At 48.3% G+C, this 22,077-nt stretch overlaps 1 protein-coding gene across 1 annotated transcript in view; it reads left to right on the top strand.

The window, feature by feature from the left end:
* DOCK5 (dedicator of cytokinesis 5) overlaps window positions 1–22,077 on the top strand; it is a 68,001-nt gene that overhangs the window by 34,820 nt on the left and 11,104 nt on the right. The window contains exons 15-21 of the mRNA XM_008066848.1: window positions 8,700–8,841; window positions 9,812–9,893; window positions 10,703–10,787; window positions 11,850–11,936; window positions 14,123–14,299; window positions 19,071–19,154; window positions 19,806–19,943. Coding sequence (XP_008065039.1) covers window positions 8,700–8,841; window positions 9,812–9,893; window positions 10,703–10,787; window positions 11,850–11,936; window positions 14,123–14,299; window positions 19,071–19,154; window positions 19,806–19,943 — 795 coding nt within the window. The remainder of the gene's footprint in view (window positions 1–8,699; window positions 8,842–9,811; window positions 9,894–10,702; window positions 10,788–11,849; window positions 11,937–14,122; window positions 14,300–19,070; window positions 19,155–19,805; window positions 19,944–22,077) is intronic.

The following is a 22,077-nucleotide window of genomic DNA, read 5'->3' as shown; positions in this document are numbered from 1 at the left end:
AAAAAGAAGAAGAAGCCGGGCTTGGTGGCTCCTCAGCCTGTAATCCCGCGCCTTGGGAAGCTGAGGTGAGTGGATTGCCTGAGCCCGCGGGTTCGAGACCCACCCGGGCACCGTGGCGAGACCTCATCTCTACAATGAATCAAAAAAAAAAACAATTAGTCAGGCATGGTAACGCGTGCCTGTAGTTTCAGCTACTTGGAAGGCAGAGGCAGAAGGATCACCAGAGCCAGCAGGTCGAGGCTGAGACAGAGGAATTAGAGATGGTGGGCTGGGAGGAAGAGTCGGACATAGGAGAGGCAGACGGGAGGTTAGGCAGGAGCGGATACCAGAGGTGCCTGAGTGGAAGAGGTTTGTCGATAGGGAGGAGGTTTATCTGCTGGGTTGAAGTTAGAGACAGAGGAGGGAGGTGGCGGCGTCAGCGGGATGGGGGAGGGAGGGGAATCTCTGCCCACTTTTTTGAATGCTCGTAGAAGTTATAGAGGTCTCGTATAATGTCGGGGTTTAGGGACCCGTAGGGGCCACTTATTTTGGTTGTCTAAGCGATAGGTGGGACAGTCTTGGGTACTGAAGCGGATTAGACGCTTGGGTTTAATGTCAGGAGTGAGAGAGAGAGTAGAGAGGTTGTCTAAGAGGCATTTGAGGGGAGAGTCGGCCAGCAGGGATGACGAGTTTCCCATTTTAACAGCTGGGGCCGAGCAGGGCGTCCCCTGGACAGCCGGCTGTTAGGATATGAGGAGGTTCAATAAAGCCTGTCATCACAGGACGTTATTACAACCCGCGATTCTCCTGGAGACTTGAGGAGGTTGAGGGCAACCTGGTACCAGGATTTTTCGATGAAGAGGATGCCCAAAACCGGATGGCGGGAGGGAGCAGTCTCAAAATTCCTCACGGCCGAGAGAGGGGAAAACCAGTCGGGGTTTGCTGTGGCCTTAAAGACCTTGGCGGGAGAGGGGAAAACCAGTAGAGGTCCGCTGTGGCCTTAAAGACCCAGGCGGGGTGTGGTCCCCCCCGCGCCTGGGGCCGAAAGGGCTGCCAGACAATCAACAGTTCAGTCTTCTCCAGTTATCCCAGGCGAGGTTTTAGGTTTTCCAGTTAGGGACACTTACCAATCCGAGGGCCGGTGATGGATGCAGCACTGGCGTTCAAGAAAGTGGGCGAAGGCCTTAAGGGGTGAGTCCCACCAGCGCTGGAACGGCGTCCCACCTGAGGGCGAGAGGAACCCGATCTGAGTCACGGCACCAATGAAAGATGGTGGCGCACAGTGAGACTCAACACCCGTTAAGGCCAAGAGATTTAATGGCCTTAACGGGTCGAACACGGTGGCTACAGGACCTGAGGGTCAGGCTGTAGTGCCAAGGCAGGGCGCAGCAGCTTTTATAGGGGCTTAGGGTGACCTGTCAGTCGTTTATAGTTTGGCTGGCAGGGCTTCATCCAGGTTGGTGGGTTTTTTTCGCGGGCACAGGAAAAGGTGAGCCAGACTGTGGAAGAAGAACCCAGAAGGTGGCATTTCAGACGCCCCCTTTGTTTGCCGGATTGCCATTTTAGGCGGGGGGCCGGGTTTAGGCCTCTTTCCAGGAAAGGGAGGGGATGTGGTTCTACTTGTGGCTGGTGGTGGCCCTTCAGTCACTCTTAAGTATCAAAACTCACAGAGGCCGGGAGCGGTGGCCCAGGCCTGTCATCCCAGCACTTTGGGAGGCAGAGGCAAGAGAATTGCCTGAACCCAGGGGTTTGAGACCAGCCTGGGCAACTTGGTGAGACCTCGCCTCTACAATACATCAAAAAATTAGCTGGGTGTGGTAGTACGTGCCTGTAGTTCCAGGTACTTGGAAGGCTGAGGCGGAAGGATCACCTGAGCCCAGTGGGTCGATGCTGGGGTGGCCATGAGCATGCCACTGCACTCCAGTCTGGGCAATAGAGTGAGACTCTGACTCAAAATAAAAACAAAAAAACCTCACAGAGTAGCTGGGCACGATGGCTCACACCTGTAATCCCAGGAATTTGGGAGGCTGAGGGGAGGATCACTTGAGCCCAGGAGTTCGAGACCAGCCTAGGCAACATAGCAAGATCTCGTCTCTATTAAAAAATTAGATGGGTTTGGTGTGTCACATGCCTATAGTCCCAGCTACTCAGGAGGCTGAGGTGGAAGGATCACCTGAGCCAAGGAGATTGCGGCTACGGTGAGCCATGATCATGCCACTGCACTCTCGCCTGGGCAATACAGTGAGACCCCAACTTATAAAACAAAACGAAACCCTCAGAGTTTTGCACTAAAAAGGACCCATTTTACTGTATGTAAATTATGTCTTAATTTCTTTTTTTTTTTAAGAGTCTAGAGAGGCTTCCCAGGGGATTTCTGTTTCAGCTGCGCGCTGGAAGAAACTGGGAGTGGAGGAGGTAAAGCGGACAGGAAAAGGCATTCCAGGCAGAGGGAGCAGCAGGCAGGAGCTTGTCGATGCCTGTGAAGGAAAAGGCAGTGCAGGGGCACCGAGGGGGCTAGGGGAGCCTGCGTGGGGCGTGAGGGTAGGAAAAGCACGCGGTGTCTTGGGACTGTGTGGGGTGTTCTGTCTGCATCCTGAGAGCCGCGGGAGCCCATGCGGATTTCTCGTGTTGGAAAAGTCGGCTGGCTTTGGTGTGGAGCGTGGCCGGGGGGCGCTTGCAGATGAGCCCCTGGGAGACAGGTGCAGGTGTTCAGACGCAAGGTGGCCCGGCAGGTGGACGCGGTGGCTTTTAAGAGACGTGGAAAGGCTAGGAGATGGACGCAAAGTCACCAGATCGGATGTCTGCTGGGTCCGGCGGATGAGGCGGAGGGCGGGTGTCAGGAATGATTCCGAGGTTTCCGGTCTGTGCCATGGGACGGGTACCGGAGCCATTTACTGGGACAGCAGGATTGGAAAAGGGTGGCGTGACAGAGGAGATAGTTTATGTGTTGAGTAAGTATTTACTGAGCCCTTGTTGTGGACCTTGCTGTGATAGAGGCATGGGAACAGGGTCCACAACAAACCCCAGACCCTTGGAATTGTTGACCTTACAGTCTAGCTTGGAGAGACCCAAGAATCAGTTAATTCTTTTTTTTTTTTTTCTTTTGAGTTGGAATCTCACTCTGTCGCCCAGGCTGGAGTGCAGGGGCATGCTCACGGCCACCCCAGTGTCAACCTGCTGGACTCTGGCAATCCTTCCGTCTCAGCCTTCCAAGTACCTGGAACTACAGGCGTGTGTTACCACACCCAGCTAATTTTTTTTATTTATTGTAGAGATGAGGTCTCACCAAGTTCCCCAGGCCGGTCTCAAACCTGTGAGCTCAGGCAATCCTCTCGGCCTCCCATAGTGCTGAGATTATAGGCGTGAGTCACCGTGTCTGGCCAGTTAATTCTTTAGTGTGTCAGATGGTCTAGAAAACTCCCTCCTATTAATAAGTGTCGTGGAGAAAAGGACTCGGGAAAGGCGACCGGAAAGGCAGGCATCGAGGGTGGAGTTGCAGTTTTAAATGGAGTGAACAGGAAAGACTGCAGAAAGAAAATGACATTTGAGCAAAAACCTGAAAGAAGTGACCCAATAAGCCACGTAGCTATCAAGAGGACAAACAAAGTTCCCAGAGAATGAGAACAGCAAGTTCAAAAACTGTGAGACTAGCCGGGCACAGTGACTTACACTGGTAATCCCAGCACTTTGGGAGGGCCGAGGCAGGAGGATCGCTTTAACCGAGGAGCTCGAGACCGGCCTAGGCAACATAATGAGACCTCATCGCTACAAAAAAATAAAATAGCTGGGTGTGGTGGTGCACGCCTGTAGTCTCAGTGACTCGGGCGACTGAGATGGAAGGATCGCCTAAGTCCAGAAGATCGAGGCAGCTGTGAGCAGGGATCATACCTTCCATCCAGCCTGGGTGACAGCGTGAAACTCCGACTGGAAAAACAAAAGCTAAAGATTTAATTTTTTTTTTTGAAAAAAATAATATTTGAAAAGTCACAAAGCCGGTGAAGTGTGAACATAAGAGTGCTTAGGAGAGCCAGGTCGGGGAGCTGTGCTGCCAGATTGCAGAGGGCTTCCCAGGTCTTTGTAAGATGTTTGTGAATGTTTGATTTTGGACATATTTAAGGTGAGGTAAATTTGGAACGTCCAAAGGATGTAAGTCAACTATTTGCTCTGTGGATCTGGAACTCAAAGGGAAGTTCTAGGCTGAAGAGAAAAGTTAAGTGAGTTATTTGCATGTAATTAAAGCAATCCTGTTTAGGGATAAGATGGCCCGGGGAGAATGAGGGTCTGGGTCTAGTCTTGGCTTTGCTGCTAATCTGGGTCAAGACAAAAGAATGGCGCCTTCCCTGCTTGCTGCCTGTGCCTGTGTGTCACATGAAATGACAAGTGTGAACTCGGAGGCAGCAACAACAGTGGTTCCATGGAAACAACAGTAGACTTTCAGCTGGGTGTGGTGGCATACACCTGCCGTTCCAGCTACTTGGAAAGCTGAGGTGGAAGGATCGCCGGAGCCCAGCAGGCCGAGGCTGTGGTGGCCGGGAGCGGCCACTGCACTCCAGTCTGGGTGACAGAGTGAAACTCCAACTCAAAAAAAAAAAAAGAGTTCCCAGTGTCTGTTGATCCCGTCTTTATGTTTTCCGATTTGAAAGTTAGAGAAATAATGTCCACATCACAGGGCAGTTTGAGGATTAAATAAATAGCGTATAAGTGTGCCTTATAAACTGTATTTGTAGATGTTAGCATATTGTCAAAGTGTGCTTAGGACTATGAAGTCCTTTTGAATGATCTAACCTAAATGCCTTTCCATATTATGGAACATTCCTCCACTCTCAGAATATATAAAACTATAGGCACGATCGGGTTCAGTGGCTCAGCCTGTCATCCCAGCACTATGGGAGACCGAGGCCAGTGGATTGCCTGAGCCCATGGTTCGAGACCAGCCCGGGCAACTTGGCGGGACCTTGACTCTACAATAAAGCAAAAATTAGCTGGGCATGGTAGTGCACGCCTATAGTTCCGGCTGCTTGGAAGGCTGAGACCGAAGCCCAGCAGGTTGACGCTGGGATGGCCATGAGTGTGCCACTGCACTCCAGCCTGGGCAATGGAGTAAGGTTCCAACTCAAAGAAACAAAACAAAACAAAAAAAACTATAGACTCACGCAGTGGCGCACACCTATAATCTCAGCACTTTGGGAGTCTGAGGTGGGGGATTCACTTGAGCCCAGGAATTAGAGACCAGTCTAGACTGCACAGACCTCATCGCTCCAAAAAATAAAACATTAGCTGAGATGATGGTGCATGCCTGTAGTCCCAGCTACTTGGGTGGCTGAGACGGGAGGATTGCCTGAGCCCAGGAGGTCGAGGCTTCAGTGAGCCCTGATTGTGCCACTGCACTCCAGCCTAGATGACAAAGTAAGATGCCAACTCAAAAAAATAGATAGATAGATAGATAGATAGATAGATAGATAGATAGATAGATAGATAGATAGATAGATAGATAGATAGATAGATCCTTTCTCGGCCAGGCCAGCTGGTTTTCTTCCTCTCCTGTGCTTTTCTCAAGGGCATCACTGTTCTTCCTGCTCCAGGATCAGTGATCTTTGAATCAGCTCTGACTCCCCATCTGCTTTGCCCCTCTCCAAACACCAAGGGGTCAAACACCACATCCTGACGTTTCTCCTTCCCCTGCTCAGGCCTGCCTCAGAGCCTTCAGTTGGGCCTATGGTCCATCATCAGATGAGGTTGTCTACACTACTGCCTCTTTCATCATGTTGCTCCCAGGTTCTTCCAGAACCTCCAGGGAATTCTCTGGGCCTTTGAAACCTCTGCCTGCCTTTCAAGGCCGTTCGTATTCCGGCTCATTCTTCCAGGCCATGCCCATTTCTTCTCCCTGAACCCTGCTTTCTGGCCATGGATTTTACCCATCTTTCCACTCACCTGCCTGGTCCCTCTTGTTCCTTCTCCTCACCCTGTCCATCCACCTGAGTCCAGCCAGGGCCCACGTCTTCCTCGAAGCCTTCTCGTTCTAGTCAAGCTTTTTCTTGCTGTCCTGTTTCTCTGATTCCTTTCGCTGCTGGTGCCCGCATCATGCAGTTAGCGTCTTTATTATACTCTGGTTCCTTGCCCACCGTAGTTTTGTCTGGATGATGGAATTTTATAATTGTGTGTCCCGTATATGTTTCCCAGCTTTTAAAAAATGTTGTCATGTATTCCAAAAGAACTGGAGGGTTTTTTGTTTTGTTTTGAGTTGGGTTTTTTTTGAGTTGGAGTCTCACTCCTTCGCCCAGGCTGGAGTGCAGTGGCGTGCATGCTCAGGGCCACCCCAGTGGCAACCTTCTGGGCTCCAGCAATCCTTCCACCTCAGCCTTCCACGTAGTTGGAACTACAGACACACACTACCACGCCCGGCTATTTTTAATTTTATTGTATAGACGAGGTCTCACCAGGTTGTCCGAATTGGTCGTGAATCCGCTAGCTCAGGCAATCCACTCGCCTCGGCCTCCCAAAGTGCTGGGATTACAGACTGAGCCACCGAGCCTGACCAGACCTGGCATTTTTTTAGTACCATCATTCAGTGTATTTGCCTAGAAGATGAAGTGCCTTCACAGTACTTAAACTATTTAAAACGATCATGTTAAATTACAGAAAACAAATATGGCTGGGCTTGGTGACTCAGCTGATAATCCCAGCACTTTGAGAGGCCAAGGTGAGTGATTGTCTGAGCCTGAGGGTTCGAGACCAGCCCCGCAACTTGGCAAGACCTCATCTGTACAATAAATTTTTTAAAATTAGCCAAGCATTGTGGCACATGCCTGTGGTTCCAGCTACTTGGAAGTCTGAGGCAGAAGGATCACCTGAGTCCAGCAGGTCGACACTAGGGTGGCTGTGAGCATGCTACTGCACTCTAGCCTGAGTAATGGAGTGAGACTCCAACTACAAAAAAAAACAAAAAGAGTACTTTACAAAAGCAAAGCTAATAAAACAGAAGAAAACTCAAAATAAAATAAAATAAAATGATCATGTTTATATGTTGGGTTTTTTTGTTTTGAATTGGGATCTCACTCTGTCACCCAGGCTGGAGGGCAGTGTCACAATCCCAGCTCACCCCAGCCTTGACATCCTAGGCTCAGGCAATCCTTCTGCCTCAGCCTGCTGAGTAGCTGGAACTACAGGCCCATACCACCACATCCAGCTAATTTTTTTTGATGTTTTGTAGAGATGAGGGCTCACTGTATTGCCCAGGCTGATCTCGAACTCCTGGTCTCAAGTGATTCTCCTGCCTTGGCCTCCCAACGTGCTGGGATTATGGGTGTGAGCCACCATGCCCAGCCATAATTCTTTTGTTTTTTGTTCTCTCCACTAGAAGGTAAATTTTGTGAGAGCAGGATCACTACCATATCCCTAGTGCCTAGCTTATCTACTGTTTGCTCAATAAACTTTTATTGTATGAAAGGACAAGTGAATTTCCAAGACATTTTACAAAACATAGGCTCAAGTTTTGGTTAAAAATGAATCATGTGTGGGCTACAAGTGCAAACTGCTCATTTAAAACACAGCCACATTTGCACGTGCGCAGGCAGCCACAGCTACAAGACACATTACTACCGTGCCTGGAGCTTAGGACATTTCTTTGGGGGAAAAAAAATCCAATTTCATTAAAGAGATAACACCTGCAACTTACAATGGAGAAAACAGCATTTTTAACATTTTCTTGTCTGTATAGATTTAGGGGGATTCATGTTCCATGGATATATTGCATAGTGGAAAAGATTTTGTGTTCCTGTCACCTGAGTAGTAAGCATTGCACCTGATAGGCAATTTCTCCTTTCTCACCCCTGCCCTAACCTCCCACCTTCTGGAGTCTTCCATGTCTGTTATTCCACTCTGTGTGTCCATGGAGACCCCTTGTTTAGCACTTATAAATGAAAACACCCAGGATTTGACTCTTTCTGGGTTATTTCACTTAGGATAGTGGCCTTCAGTTTCATGCTATGGGAAACTATGTCTAATGAGGTTAGTCTCTGTGAGACTCTGGGGGTTGGCTAGGGACCGCTATACACTATTCCCACTCCTTGCTCTGTCACTGTGTCTGAAGATGCCTTCTCATCACACAGTCACACTCTCTAAGGCAGTGCTGTTTAAAGTGCTGGTCCACAGACTCTTACTGGATCACAATGAGATAGATAAGAGTTTACACTGGAATCTAATTAAGGCTCTCCCTTCCTTCCTGGAGAATAACATCTTGTTATGAAAAATATCCGTATGTCCGGTGATGTTCTGGATTTCAATGAGGACACAAACTCTATTTCCCTGCAGGTCCATGCAGGCTGGCTGTGGTCCTTGGGCCACACTGCCAGGAGCACTGAGCAAAGTATCTTTTTTGCTGCATTTTTAAAACCAGAGACAGGGTCTCGCTATGTTGCTCAGGCTGGTCTCAAACCCCTGGGCCTCAAGAAATCCTCCCAAAACGCTGGGATTACAGGCATGAGCCACCGCACCTGGCCTAGGGCTAAGTGTTTTTTATGCCTGTGACTTAAATCCTCAAATAAGCCTCAGTTCTTGTCAGACATGATGGTAGCTGTCCGGCATGTCATAGGTATTTGGCGAGAACCTTGCGGTGGGTTGAACTTAGGCTGGGGAGATGATGGCTCCCTCAGTAGCCATAACTCCAGTCGCCTCAGCCCTGTTCCTGTTTCATGACTTCCCTTGCTGTCTCTGACCCGCAGAATAAGATCTTCATCTACCGGGGAAAGGAATATGAGAGGCGAGAGGACTTCAGCCTGAGGTTACTGACCCAGTTCCCCAATGCGGAGAGGATGACCAGCACCACGTCCCCTGGAGAAGACATCAAGTCCTCCCCGAAACAGTGCATCCTTCCCGTGGGGAGGGCGGCCCGGGGGTTCTCTAACAGGGTACAGTCCCGGTTCCGCCAGGGAAGCCAAGGGTTGCAATCCCTTCTCTGTAGTCAGAGACGTCCTGTGTCCTCAGACCCACTCAGTTAACCATTCTGACTCAGGTTCCCCTTCTAAGGTGAAAATCTTGGGGACCCTGATATCCCTAGCTGGTAGTTATGGAGTCAAGAAAGGGAAGCGATAAGCAAATGTTGGATACGAAAGGATATGTCTTATAACCAGATGGGAGCTTGAATAGAAGGGAGACTTCCTGTTCTGAATTCTGGATTCTGTTATAGACTTTGAAACAGTGTATCTGTACTGGGGAGGGTGGGGGTGGGGGGGTGGGAGGAGGTATTTCTAAGACTAGATCATTAATCTGAGTAGAAGCCCTTAGCCCTGAGCTGGCTTTGAAGACAGACTTTACCACCTGTCAGTTGTGTGACGTTGGGTTTTAATCGCATTTGTCCTCAGATTCTTCATCCATAAAAGGAGAATAATATCCCTCCTGAAGAACTGTTGTGTCTTTTGGAAATGGCATATTCATAACACCTAGTGCAGTGCCCAGCTGTAGCACTGGATAAGCAGATGGTATCCAAAGATAAAAGCAACTCCTGCTGGTTGGAGTCTGGCTATTTCAGGAGGATGCTTGTCCAAAAGAAATTCCTTAACACCCGCTCTAACCACCTAGTTCATGATAACTCGCTGTTGACTATTTACCTCTACCAGGTGCCTGACCCCCCCAAAAAGGTTCAAGGATTAATTGCTGAATAAGGTATTTTGGTGATGCACCAAGGAGCCCCACTTTGAGTGTAGTCCTGGTATTGGAATCCCAGGGAGTGGTTGGTGCTGGCGGCATTTCCAGCTGTGAAGTGGAAGGAACAGAGACTTGTGGCTTGTCACCTTCCTGGCCCCAGCCCCTTTCCTTTCCTTAACGAGCTCCTCAGACATGCAATGCTTCACCGTAAAGCCAGTGATGAGCCTGCCTCCCAGCTACAAGGATAAACCCGTTCCAGAGCAGATCTTAAAGTAAGTGGCTCTTTATTAAAAACAACAGCAACATTTGGGCTGGCCATGGTGGCTCATACCTGTAATCTCAGCACTTTGGGAGGCCAAGACGGGAGGACTGCTTGAGCCTAGGTGTTGAAGACCATCGTAGGCAACATAGCAAGACCTCGTCTCTACAAAAAAATAAGTTAGCCAGGTGCGGTGGCATGTGCCTTTAGTCCCAACTGCTCTGGAGGCCAAAGCAGGAGGATCGCCAGAACCTAGGAGGTCGAGGTAGAGGTGAGCTGTGATTGTTCCACTTGCACGCCAACCGGGGTGACAGAGTGAGACCCCAATTCAAAAAAAAAAATGGCCAGGTGCGGTGGTTCAGCCTGTAATCCCAGCACTTTGGGAGGCTGAGACGAGAGGATTGCCTGAGCCTGGGGGTTCAAGACCAGCCTGGACACGTTGGTGAGACTTCATCTCTACAATAAAATCACAGAAACTAGCTGGGCGTGGTGGCGCGCGTCTGTAGTTCCAGCTACTTGGAAGGCTGAGGCGGAAGCATCGCCGGAGCCCAACAGGTGGAGGCTATGGTGGCCGTGAGCAGTGTGTCACTGCACTCCTCCAGCCGGGGTGACAAGAGTGAGACTCCAACCCCCAAAATAAAAAAGTAAAATGTGAAGTCACATCCAAGCATGCACCACCTCAAGCCTTCCGTATGGAGACTCTCTCAGTTGTAAGGTAGCTTGGTGGGTGAAGGTCAGAGGTGCCCAGGGTTTTGTTGGAGTCAGATCTAGGAGTGGTGTGTCTCAGAGAAAATGCAGCCTTGTTGCTGTGTTCTTCCCCAGCTACTACAGAGCCAATGAAGTGCAGCAGTTCAGATATTCCCGGCCATTCCGGAAAGGAGAAAAGGACCCAGACAATGAATTTGCTGTGAGTCTCTGCCCTTTGTCCTCTTAGAGGTGAGATTGACATCCAGGATGGGAGCCTTCGACCTGACCAGCATACCTAACAGAAGCAATGGCTCCCCTGGGAACAGAGGTTTCACCTGCTGATTACCCAGAGAGCAAGCTGTAATCTCAAGGGAAAACTTTAGAGGGGAGTCAGGAAACTGGACTCTGAGTCGGGTGTGGTGGCTCACGCCTGTGATCCCAGCACTCTGGGAGGTGGAGGCTAGAGAGTTGCCTCAGCCCCAGGATTCCAGACCAGCCTGGGCAATTTAACAAGACCTTATCTCTACAATAAGTCAAAAAATTTAGCCAGACATGGTAGCATGTGCCTGTAGTTTCAGCTACTTGGAAGGCTGAGGCGGGAGGATGGCTGGAGCCCAGCAGGTTGGGGCTGCGGTGGCTATGAGCATGCCACTGCACTCCAGCCTGGGTGACAGAGTGAGACTTTGACTTTAAAAAAAAAAATGGGCCAGGCTCAGCGGCTCAGCCTGTCATTCCAGCACTTAGGGAGGCCGAAGTGAGTGGATTGCCTGAGCCTGTGGGTTCAAGACCAGCCCGGGAAACTTGGCAAGACCTTGTCTCTACAATAAATCAAAAATTAGCCAGGCCTGGTAGCGCATGCCTGTAGTTCCAGCTACTTGGGAGGCTGAGGCAGAAGGATCGCTGGAGACCAGCAGGTCAATGCTGGAGTGGCTGTGAGTGTGTCACTGCACTCCAGCCTGGGCAACAGAGTGAGACTCTAACTCAAAAAAAAAAAGAAAAAATTGAAGAAGCAGCAGCTAGGTCCTGCTTCTGTCCTGCTGTCATCTGACTTGGGACAAGTCACACCTCTGTGGACCTCAGGTTTCCATCTATAGGGTAAGAAGTCCTAAGTAGATGACTTCCTTTTGACTTTAAACATCCAAACTCCTTAAATTCTATGAGAAAATAGAACCCATTCATGAGGAGACATTTGGGAATGGAATGTCACTTAACTGAACCTAGGGAGTTTTGCTGTTTTGCCAGGGAACTGACCAACATTTCATGTTTTCCTTCCTGCCACCAGACGATGTGGATTGAACGAACCACGTATACGACCGCGTACACCTTTCCTGGGATTCTCAAGTGGTTTGAAGTCAAACAGATTTCAACAGTGAGTCATTTGAAATTGGAACTTAGGGAAAAAAACCTTTCTGTCTCCAAATATAATAACAGCCTTTGTTAAATTCCCTCTGCAGTTCGCACCAGCTTAGCCAGCCGCCTCTGGCCAACTTTGTTTTTCAAAAGAGAAATAGAAGGCATGCTTGTATCATAGAGCTCCTTTGTAGAAGTGATGTTACAATGCCAACCCTAGGTCACTCACAGTGAATGACTCTTTTATGACCAGAGGAGTGTTGTCTCCTCAATGATCCTGCCAGCACCCAGAAACATTTTTGGAATGCCTCTTTGGAGTTTCCTGTCAATTACATCTTCTCTCCCAAAGCCTTTTCTCTTCTTTTATTCTCAGCTGATCACATCACCAGTCTCCCTAGACTCCTCCCTCCTCATCTAAAAGCTGCGTACTTTACCTTTTTAATAGTGACCAAATATATGTATATTTTTTAATTTTAATTTTTTTCTTTTGAGTTGGGAATCTCACTCTGTTGCCCAGGCTGGAGTGCAGTGGCACGATCACGGCCACCATAGTCTACCTCCTGGGCGATCCTTCCTCCTCAGCCTTCCAAATAGCCGGAACTACATGCTCATGCCACCACACCTGGCCAGTTTTTTGACTTATTGTAGAGCTGAGGTCTCACCAAGTTGCCCGGGCTGGTCTCGAACCCCTGTGCTCAGGCAGTCCTCTCGCCTCTGCCTCCCAAAGTGATGGGATTACAAGCATGAGCCACCGTGCCGGGTTCTAAATCTCTTTTATTTCCAGCCTCCTCACTGGCCTCCTCACCTTGACCCTCTCAAGACCGTTTTCTCACTGCGTAGAGCGTGAATTCTGTTGAGCATAACTGACCATGGGGCTCGCGCCTGTACTTAAAGCCCTTCCGTGGTCCCCAGTGACTAGAGTATAAAGTCCATCTTCCTTAACACACACTTTTGGCCTTTCTGCTTCAGTTCCTAAGGAATGTGTTGGTACTAACCTGCCCATTCCGTGTTGTTTCAGTCCTCTGTGACATTGGGTCATTTTCTGTGTCTGAAGCACCTTCTCGCCACTGCCGAACCCAACTAACTCCAGTTAACTCAGTTTAGACACCACCTTTTCCATGAAGCCATTTCTGGAACACCCAAGCTGGGTTAGATCCCCTTTGTGACCAGTCACACCCTGGGCTTATTTCTAACCTATGTCCTAAGACACCACTGATACCATTAGCCCCTCCCAGCCGAGAGGTGTCTCTTAGTTGTTATTGCTATTGTTATTATTATTATTTTAGAAAGCAGGATTTATTGAGAGGACAGAAAGGCTCCTACAGTAGGAGGGGACCCAAGAGGCTTGCCTTAATTATTTTTTTTAACTGCAGTGCATAGCTTGGCACTTAGCCTAAAGTAGTAGTTGTTCAGGAAATCATTATTGAAAACAATCTGAACTGAAATTCGATATGTTATAAATCATTATTTTTCAAGTATGAATACGATTTTTGGACAGAGACTTTTGGAATCATCTGGAGTGGGAGGTTACACTGGCTGGGTGGTCACGGGTGAAGTGAAGAAGGAGGTGGTTTTTCTTGAAACGTGGTTTTGAAGACATTTCCATAGAAAGCGCTGTCGTTGAATCTGTACCGCATTTTATTTCATTTTCACCCACAATTCAGCCTGAATATTGTAATACATCCTATTATTTCTGACGTCTGCTAACCACAGAACCCACACTAAGTATGAATGCATGGCTTCCGAGATTACTTACCTTTTCTTGCGGAGGCAGCATCAGATGTTTTGCCAGTGAACATGTTTGGTGTCAGAAATGTCTCAGATCTGACATCCCGCTATTCCGTTGTCACTGATCTCAAAAATCTCCGAAGAAGCTTTGCCTAAGAAATAATCCTTTTTCCAGCTCTAGCTTTTTTCTTCTCAAATGTTCTGTAGACACTTTGCCCCAAGGAATCCTCATGACCAGAGGCCCAACGTACAAGTCATCCCCATACTTTGCATGCAGACTTTAAATCGCTTGTTTTGCATTTTTGTCACCGTTTCAAGACATCACGATATTCTACTCAGCATCACCCAGACAAGCAAAACTTCCCTCTTCTATGGCTTGTGGATCTCTTCCACCTCTTGAGGGGACTTGCAGAACTGGTTTCCAGCTTCGCTTGGAGCTGACGACAGGTCTTCCTTCTTGTGCGCTCTGTCCCTCAGGAAGAGATCAGCCCCTTGGAGAACGCCATTGAAACCATGGAGCTGACCAACGAGAGGATCAGCAACTGCGTTCAGCAGCATGCCTGGGACCGGTCCCTCTCCGTGCACCCCCTCTCCATGCTGCTCAGTGGCATCGTGGACCCGGCTGTCATGGGGGGCTTCTCCAACTATGAAAAGGTGGGCCAGAACCCCACAGGACTCATCGCTCAGGGGTCTCCATGCCTTCCTCTGTGCCATCATGCAACTGGGGAATTCGTTCCCTGCAGCTTTTTCCCTCTCCCTTCTAGATGAACAGGCAAAGGAAGTTCATGAAATAATTGCCCCCGACCATACACACACCTCCTAGAGATTATCAGCAGTCCTGCTAAGGGTAGACTGCCGCCTAGTAAAACGTCTCAAAAAGAACCTGCTATGCCTCTGGTCGGTTCACCTGTTATTCTCTCTTCCACTACATCTCTCCCCCAAGAGGTTTATAAAGCTAACAGGCAGACCCCAGAGCCCAAGACACTCAGGAAGTGAAGCAGCATCTCTGGGGAAGACAGAGCCACACTCTTTTTTTTTTTTTTTTTTTTTCCTGAGTTTGGAGTCTCACTGTGTCGCCCAGGCTGGAGTGCAGTGGCACGCTCCCGGCCACCACAGCCTCGACCTGCTGGGCTCGGGCGATCCTTCCACCTCAGCCTTCCAAGTAGCTGGAGCTACAGGCATGCGCTACCATGCCCAGCTAATTTTTTGATTTATTGTAGAGATGAGGTCTCACCATGTTGCCCGGGCCGGTCTCAAAACCCGCAGGCTCAGGTAATCCTCTCGCCTCAGCCTCCCAAAGTGCTGGGATTATAGGCTTGAGCCACCGTGCCCGACCACACACTCTGTTTTTAATTAGCTCGTAGAAGCCCCCGCCCTGATTTGGATGGACAAATGGTGACACTGGTTCTCCAATTAAATTAGTCCTGGTGGCCAGGCACAGTGGTTCACATCTGTAATCCTAGAAGTTCAGGAGGCTGAGGTGGGAGGATTGCCTAAACCCACGGGTCTGAGACCAGCCTAGGCAGCATAGTGAAAGCTGGTCTCTACAATAAATCAAAAAGTTAGCCAGGCACAGTGGCACATGCCCACGGTCCCAGGTACTTGGGAGAATAAGGCAGGAGGATCGCCTGAGCACAGGAGGTTGAAGCTGTGAGAGCCATGATCATGCCACTGCACTGCAGCCTGGGTAACAAAGTGAGACCCCAACTCAAAAACAATTTAGTCCAAGTAAGTGTTATATCTGTTACTCTGAAAAACTGTGAAAGTAGTTCGCTGCAAATTTAAAGCATTGTGTAGGATTAGGAGGTAGCACCTTTTGAAATACAGGTAGTGGCCAGGCGAGGTGACTCATGTCTGTAATCACAGCACTTTGAGAGGCCGAGGCAAGTGGATTGCCTGAGCACGCGGGTTCGAGACCAGTCCGGGCAGGCTGGTGAGACCTTGTCTCTACAATATATCAAAAAAATTAGCCGGGCATGGTAGCGTGCGCCTGTAGTTCTGGCTACTTGGAAGGCTGAGGCGGAAGGATCACCTGAGCCCAGCGGGTCGACGCTGGGGTGGTTGCGAGCGTGCCACTGCACTCCAGCCTGGCTGACGGAGTGAGACTCCAACTCAAAAAATAAAATAAAATACAGATAATGCATTCAGTGTGTTCTAAGTATAATTAATAGGAGTAGGACTTTCCATTGTTATGGTACATTTTCAGTAGCTAAATTTTTGAAGGCTTCCATTTGAATGTAAGTCAACATTTGGCACGGAAGCCCCTGGAGAGTGGGTGGAAAGGAGAGGAATCAGAAGGGAAGGGTGAGCCACATGAAACAGACTGGCTGGCACCCTTGTGTCCATGTGTACGTGTATCCTGGGAAAAGCAGGGACTTTGCAATCAGTCTCTCCCAGAATCCGATTCTGGCTTTCCATCGGCTGCTGCTGTGTGCCCTTGGGTAACATGCTTCACCTCTCTGAGCAACGTGTATCTGTAAAGTGAGGAAAGCACCGGACTCACCGGATTAATTTGAGGATTAAGGGAGACATCTTGCATATAAAAAAAACACCACATGGTGTCTGGCACCACGTTGAGGCTTCGCCCTTGTTGGTTTTCTTCCTGGATTCATGGAGCAGAATGTGTCATTGAGAGGCTCTTCGTGGATGGTGCCTCCAGTGCGCCAGAGCTGCTGGTATAGTCATCTTCTTTACTCCCTTTTTTCTTCAACCTTGCAGCCTTCAGCCTTCATAGTCTTTTTGGTTTTTTTTGAGTCGGAGTCTCACTCTGTCGCCCAGGCTGGAGTGCAGTGGCACGCTCGCAGCCACCGCAGCCTCGACCTGCTGGGCTCAAGCGATCCTTCGCCTCAGCCTTTCAAGGAGCCAGAACTACAGGTGCACACTCCCACGCCCAGCTCGTTTTTGTAATTTATTGTAGAGAAGAGGTCTCACCAAGTTGCCCAGGCTGGTCTCAAACCCCTGCGCTCAGGCAATCCTCTTGCCTCAGCCTCCCAAAGTGCTGGGATTACAGGCTTGAGCCACTGTGCCTGGCCTCTCAGTCTTACTGTACTCAGCAACTGGGAAGACTCAACCAACTGCCAGAGAGAAACGCAAGCTAACCTATGTTAGGTTTCAGTAACTATATCCAGTGGTACAATGGAAGGCAATACAGAAGTAGGACTTCAAATATAATACTTTGCAAATACCTTTCAGTTTGTACTTTTTTTTTTGAGTTGGAGTCTCACTCTGTTGCCCAGGCTGGAGTGCTGTGGCATGCTCATGGTCACTGCAGCCTTGACCTGCTCTGCTCAGGCGATCCTTCTGCCTCGGCCTTGCAAGTAGCTGGAACTACAGGCACATGCCACCATGCCCAGCTAATTTTTTTATTTATTGTGGGGACAAGTTTCCGCCAAGTTGCCCAGGCTGGTCTCGAACCCCTGGGCTCAGGCAGTCCTCTCACCTAGGCCTTCCAAAGTGCTGGGATTACAGGCATAAGCTACCGTGCTCTGCTTTTTTTTGTTTAAGTCAGGATTTCACTCTGTCTTCTAGGTTTTACTTTGTTGCTCTGTTATAAGGCAGGGCTCTGCTGAGTGCAGTGGCATAATCACAGTTCACCATAGCCTCATACTCCTTGGACTCAGGCAATCCTCTCACCTCAGCCTCTCGAGTAGCTGGGACTATAGGCTCGTGCCACCATGCCTGGCCAATTCTTTAAAAATATTTTTTGTAGAGACAAGATCTCGCTATGTTGTCTAGACTACTGGTTTTGAACTCCAGCCTCAGCTTCTCAAAGTGCTGGGATTATTATAGGCATGAGCCACCACGTACACTTTTGTTTTCCTGACCCAGTGAATACTTTTTCATATACATTCACTGGTGCTAATTTTCATGTATTTTTTTGTGAATTTTATTTTTTACAGAATTCTCCTAAACCACCAATTTATATATGCTAATATCTGTGAATAGTATATATTTTCATATGAAGTTTCTCCAGTATGCCAGTGCTCTAATTAAAATAGGGGAAAAAATCAAGGATATAGAAACAAATACATAAATGTCAGGACCTTTGGCTTAAAGTACTTAATATTATACTTTTAATTAATACATATGACTTTGTACATCTTGCTCTGTTGCCCAGGCTGGTCTCGAACTCCTGGCCTCAAGCAATTCTCCCACCACGGCCCCCAAAAGTGATGGGATTACAGGTGTTTGAGCCACCTCACATGGCCAACTTATGAATTATAAGGAGGCACAATTCAACCCATAACAAGATAAAGAACCCATACATATTCTGTTTGCCAGAAAAAGTGGGCCTATCACTTTTATAACTATCCTGTAGTTCCGTAAGCTCTTGGGTTTCATATTAATGAGGTTTTGGCTTCTACAGCAGTCAAGTAGAAGAGTGAGGGAGAGCTTTGAAGGTTGGTGCTTGAAGCACTTTCAGAAATGAAGGTTACAGTCCAGGGAGAAAACTTGTCACTTATATTTTAGACTCTGTTGGAAACATTTGCTGCAAATTTCTGTTTCTCTTTCCTAATGAATTCCATCTTTAAAATGATGTCCTAGGTAAGGCCTGTGTTTGGAATCTAACGTTGGATTTTTTTCTCCCTATTATAGTGTACATATTAATCTTCCTTTACTGTAAAAAACAAACAAACATGATACAGCCAATAGCATGGGGAAGAGAAGAAAAACTCAGCTACCTCTCCTGCTTATTAACTTTTTGCCCTTTCCCTTACAATATCTATGCACTTAATTTAATTATTAGCCTTTAGATATTGTCATTTGGCCTATCCCTTGTTCTGTGGGGATGATTATTATTATTATTATTATTTTTTTTTTTGAGTTGGAGTCTCACTCTGTCGCCCAGACTGGAGTGCAGTGGCCGCTCCCAGCCACCGCAGCCTCGACCTGCTGGGCTCCGGCGATCCTTCCACCTCAGCCTTCCGAGTAGCCGGAATTACAGGCATGCGCTACCACGCCCGGCTGATTTTTTGATTTATTGTAGCGATGAGGTCTTGCTGCCCAGGCGGGTCTCGAACCTGCGGGCTCAGGCAATCCGCTCACCTCAGCCTCCCAAAGGCACGGGATTACAGGCTGAGCCACCGAGCCCGGCTGATGATTATTATTTTAATGAATGACATTTTGCTTTGCTGATAATGATTATTTGATTGGTGAATGTGGGTGTGTATGAATGAATGTGTATGGTGATTGTTGAGAATGTACTCTTGCATGATTCCAGAAAGCCCAGCGAATAGCCCATCCTTTTCTGAATTATTCACTATGGTATAAGGGCTATCCCAGGAAAGGAATGAATGCTTAGACATTCCTGGTTTATCGGAACAGAAGAAGACTTTTGTCACCCTTCCGGCCTTCCCGCTTCCATTTTAGGGTCCCAGACACAGTTGGGAAAGTGTTCTGATAATTGCGTGTGCTCTGCTTTTAGGCTTTTTTTACAGAAAAATACTTGCAGGAGCATCCTGAAGACCAGGAGAAGGTTGAGCTGCTAAAGCGACTGATAGCGTTGCAGGTACGTGGCCAGGGAATTGTGTGGCAGGACAGCTTTCCTCTGCACTCCATGGGCAGCCACAGCATGGGGCACCATGACATTCTCCGGAGCTTAATTCTACAAGCCTTCTGCTTTTCAGGGTTACTTTTTTTTCTTTTTATTTAGCCCTTATGGAGCCATAACCTATCTTTGTATTTTGTTTGGCAGAGTGGCTTAGGAATGGCTTCCAGCTAAACTGCCTGGGGTTGTAGAGGACTTCTTAGAGCTGAGATGACAGTCCATCCGTTGGTTTCCTGGGCTGTGTTTCCAGCTGAGAGATCACGACTTCTCAGTGGACAGTGGGAGAAAACTCAGCCAATTACATTCAGCTTTAGGCTTAAACCTGTCAGTTGCTCATCCACAGAAATGCCCCAGCTTAGTTGGGTTTGCCTTGTCCCACATCCGTTTCCCACTTCAGTGTCTGCTGGCATCCTTGGTGTGTGTATTTCTCCACATTGTTGACCCAAGTCTGTCCAGTCTACAGCCCCTAAACTGGGAGGCGGTCTTCTCATTGGATAGTGCTATGTCTACCAGTTTACCTGTCCACCTCTGCCCCACCCTGCCCCAAGCTCCAAATCTCAGGGACCCCTCTTTCTAAACCCCATTCCGTTCCCGTCATGCTCTTCTTTCCAGATGCCTCTGCTGACGGAAGGGATTCGCATCCACGGAGAGAAACTGACTGAGCAGCTCAAGCCACTGCATGACCGCTTGTCTTCCTGCTTCCGGGAACTCAAGGACAAAGTCGAAAAACTCTATGGAGTTATAACTCTGGTAGGCTTGTGCTGCGTAGCCCTCGTGCTTTTATTCACCTCTTTGCCTTTCAAGACATGAATCCATTTTTCAGATGCCAGATGAAACGTGATGGCTTAAGGACAGCGTGAAAATACTGGGGCGGGTGGGAAAGCGTGGGCTCCTCTCAGTGACCTGGAACCGTCCTTGTGCCAGACAGAGGTTCTCAAACTTGAATTACCACCAGAAGCCCCTGGAGGGCTTGGAAAAACATAGATTGCTGGGCCACAGCCCCAGAGATTCTGATTTCATAGAAATGGGGACGGGGTTCAAGTATTTACGTTTTCTGGGGTTTTTTATTTTTTTTTTTTTTTGAGTCGGGGTCTCACTCTGTCACCTGGGCTGGAATATAGTGACATTATCGTGGCTGATGGCAGCCTCAAACTCCTGGGTTCAAGCGATCCTCCCACCCCAGCCTCCCGAGTAGCTGGGACTACTACAGGCGTGCACCACCAGACCCAGTTAGTTTTTTATATTTCTTTTATTTTTATTCTTTGTATAGACGAGATCTCACTATATTTCCCAGGATGGTTTTGAACTCCTGGGATCAAGCAGTCCTCCCACCTCGGCCTCCCAAAGTGCTGAGATTCCAGGCATGAGCCGCCACACCTGGCCTCTTCTGCTTTTTAATGGTCTTATTCCGAAACTCCTGATTTTCAAATTCTTCCTTCAAATCAAGACTCCTAGTTTCATTTCATGTACTCTTCTCTACTGCTTCCACCCCTTCACCTTTACTACAGTTTCCTCCAAAGTATCTTTTTGATTGCCTTCTTCAGTCATCAAAGTGGTCACTCTTGATTTCTTCCTAAGAATTTGCCTTCTGAACGGCTGCAACCTAAGAGTTTTCTTCTGGGAACATTTGTCTTTTGCCCACAGCTTCCTAGACAGCAAAGAGTGATTTTATCAACTTTAGTTATAAGGACAAGGGCAGACCAGGCATGCTGGCTCAAGCCTATAATCCTAGCACTTAGGGAGGCCAAGGCAAGAGAATGGCCTGAGCCCACAGGTTCAAGACCAGTCTGGGCAACATGGTGAAACCTCATCTCTACAAAATACAAAAAATAGCCGGGCATGGTAGCGCACGCCTGTATTTCCGGCTACTTGGAAGGCTGAGGCGGAAGGATTGCCGGAGCCCAGCTGGTCGATGTGGGGTTGACTGTGAGCATGCCACTGCATTCCAGCCTGGGCGATGGAGTGAGACTTCAACTCAAAAAAGAAAAGAAAAGAAAAAGGGCGGTATTAGTGAGTCAGTTTTAAATGGTGACATCTGGGGATAATCCTACTGGTGACATTTCTTGTGAACGTACATCAGGTGTTCCTCTACCTCTTAACATTCACCAGGTTGAGCTTCAGGTCTCTGCTTCAATCCAAAAACTTTCTCTTAGGACATTATTTCAGTTTTTAAAAGGCTGGAAGAAGCTACACTGAGAAACAGAGTTTTTTATTTTATTGGTGGGTCGGGTACATCTTAGCTTTTCTTCTCTCACATACCTGGCAAAATTATGACAGGATTTTTTTTAAGTCTTAGAAACAGCGTAGGTTTGACCTAAGTTGTGTCTCTAGCTGATAGTATAAATATATGCAATATTTGGCCAGGCACAGTGGCTCATGCCTATAATCCCAGCACTTTGGGAGGCCAAGGCAGGAGGATTGCTTGAGTCCAGGAGTTGAAGACCACCCTGGGAAACATAGTGAGATATGATCTCTACTTAAAAAAGTAATTAGCCAGATGTGGTGGCATGCACCTGTAGTCAGCTACTCAGGAGGCTGGGGCAGAAGGATTACATGAACCCAGAAGGTTGAAGCTGTGGTGAGCTGTGATAGTGCCACTACCCTCCAGCCTGAGCAACAGAATGAGCCCCCTAACTCAAAAATAAATAAAAATTTTAAAAAATATCTGCAGTAGACCGGGCTCAGTGGCTCAGCCTGTAATCCCAGCACTTTGGGAGGCCAAGACGAGTGGATTATCTGAACCCGCAGGTTCGAGACCTGCCCAGGCAACTTGGTGACACCTCATCTCTACAATAAATCAAAAACTAGCTGGGCATGGTAGCACACACCTGTAGTCTCGGCTACTTGGAAGGCTGAGGTGGAAGGATCATCAGAGCCCAGCAGG

Source organism: Carlito syrichta, unplaced genomic scaffold (assembly GCF_000164805.1).
Source record: "Carlito syrichta isolate Samal-C Ts95f unplaced genomic scaffold, Tarsius_syrichta-2.0.1 Scaffold309144, whole genome shotgun sequence".
Classification (NCBI taxonomy): Eukaryota; Metazoa; Chordata; class Mammalia; order Primates; family Tarsiidae; genus Carlito; species Carlito syrichta.
The sequence above is the reverse complement of the archived record's forward strand: the minus strand, read 5'-3'. Positions and strand labels throughout refer to the sequence as shown.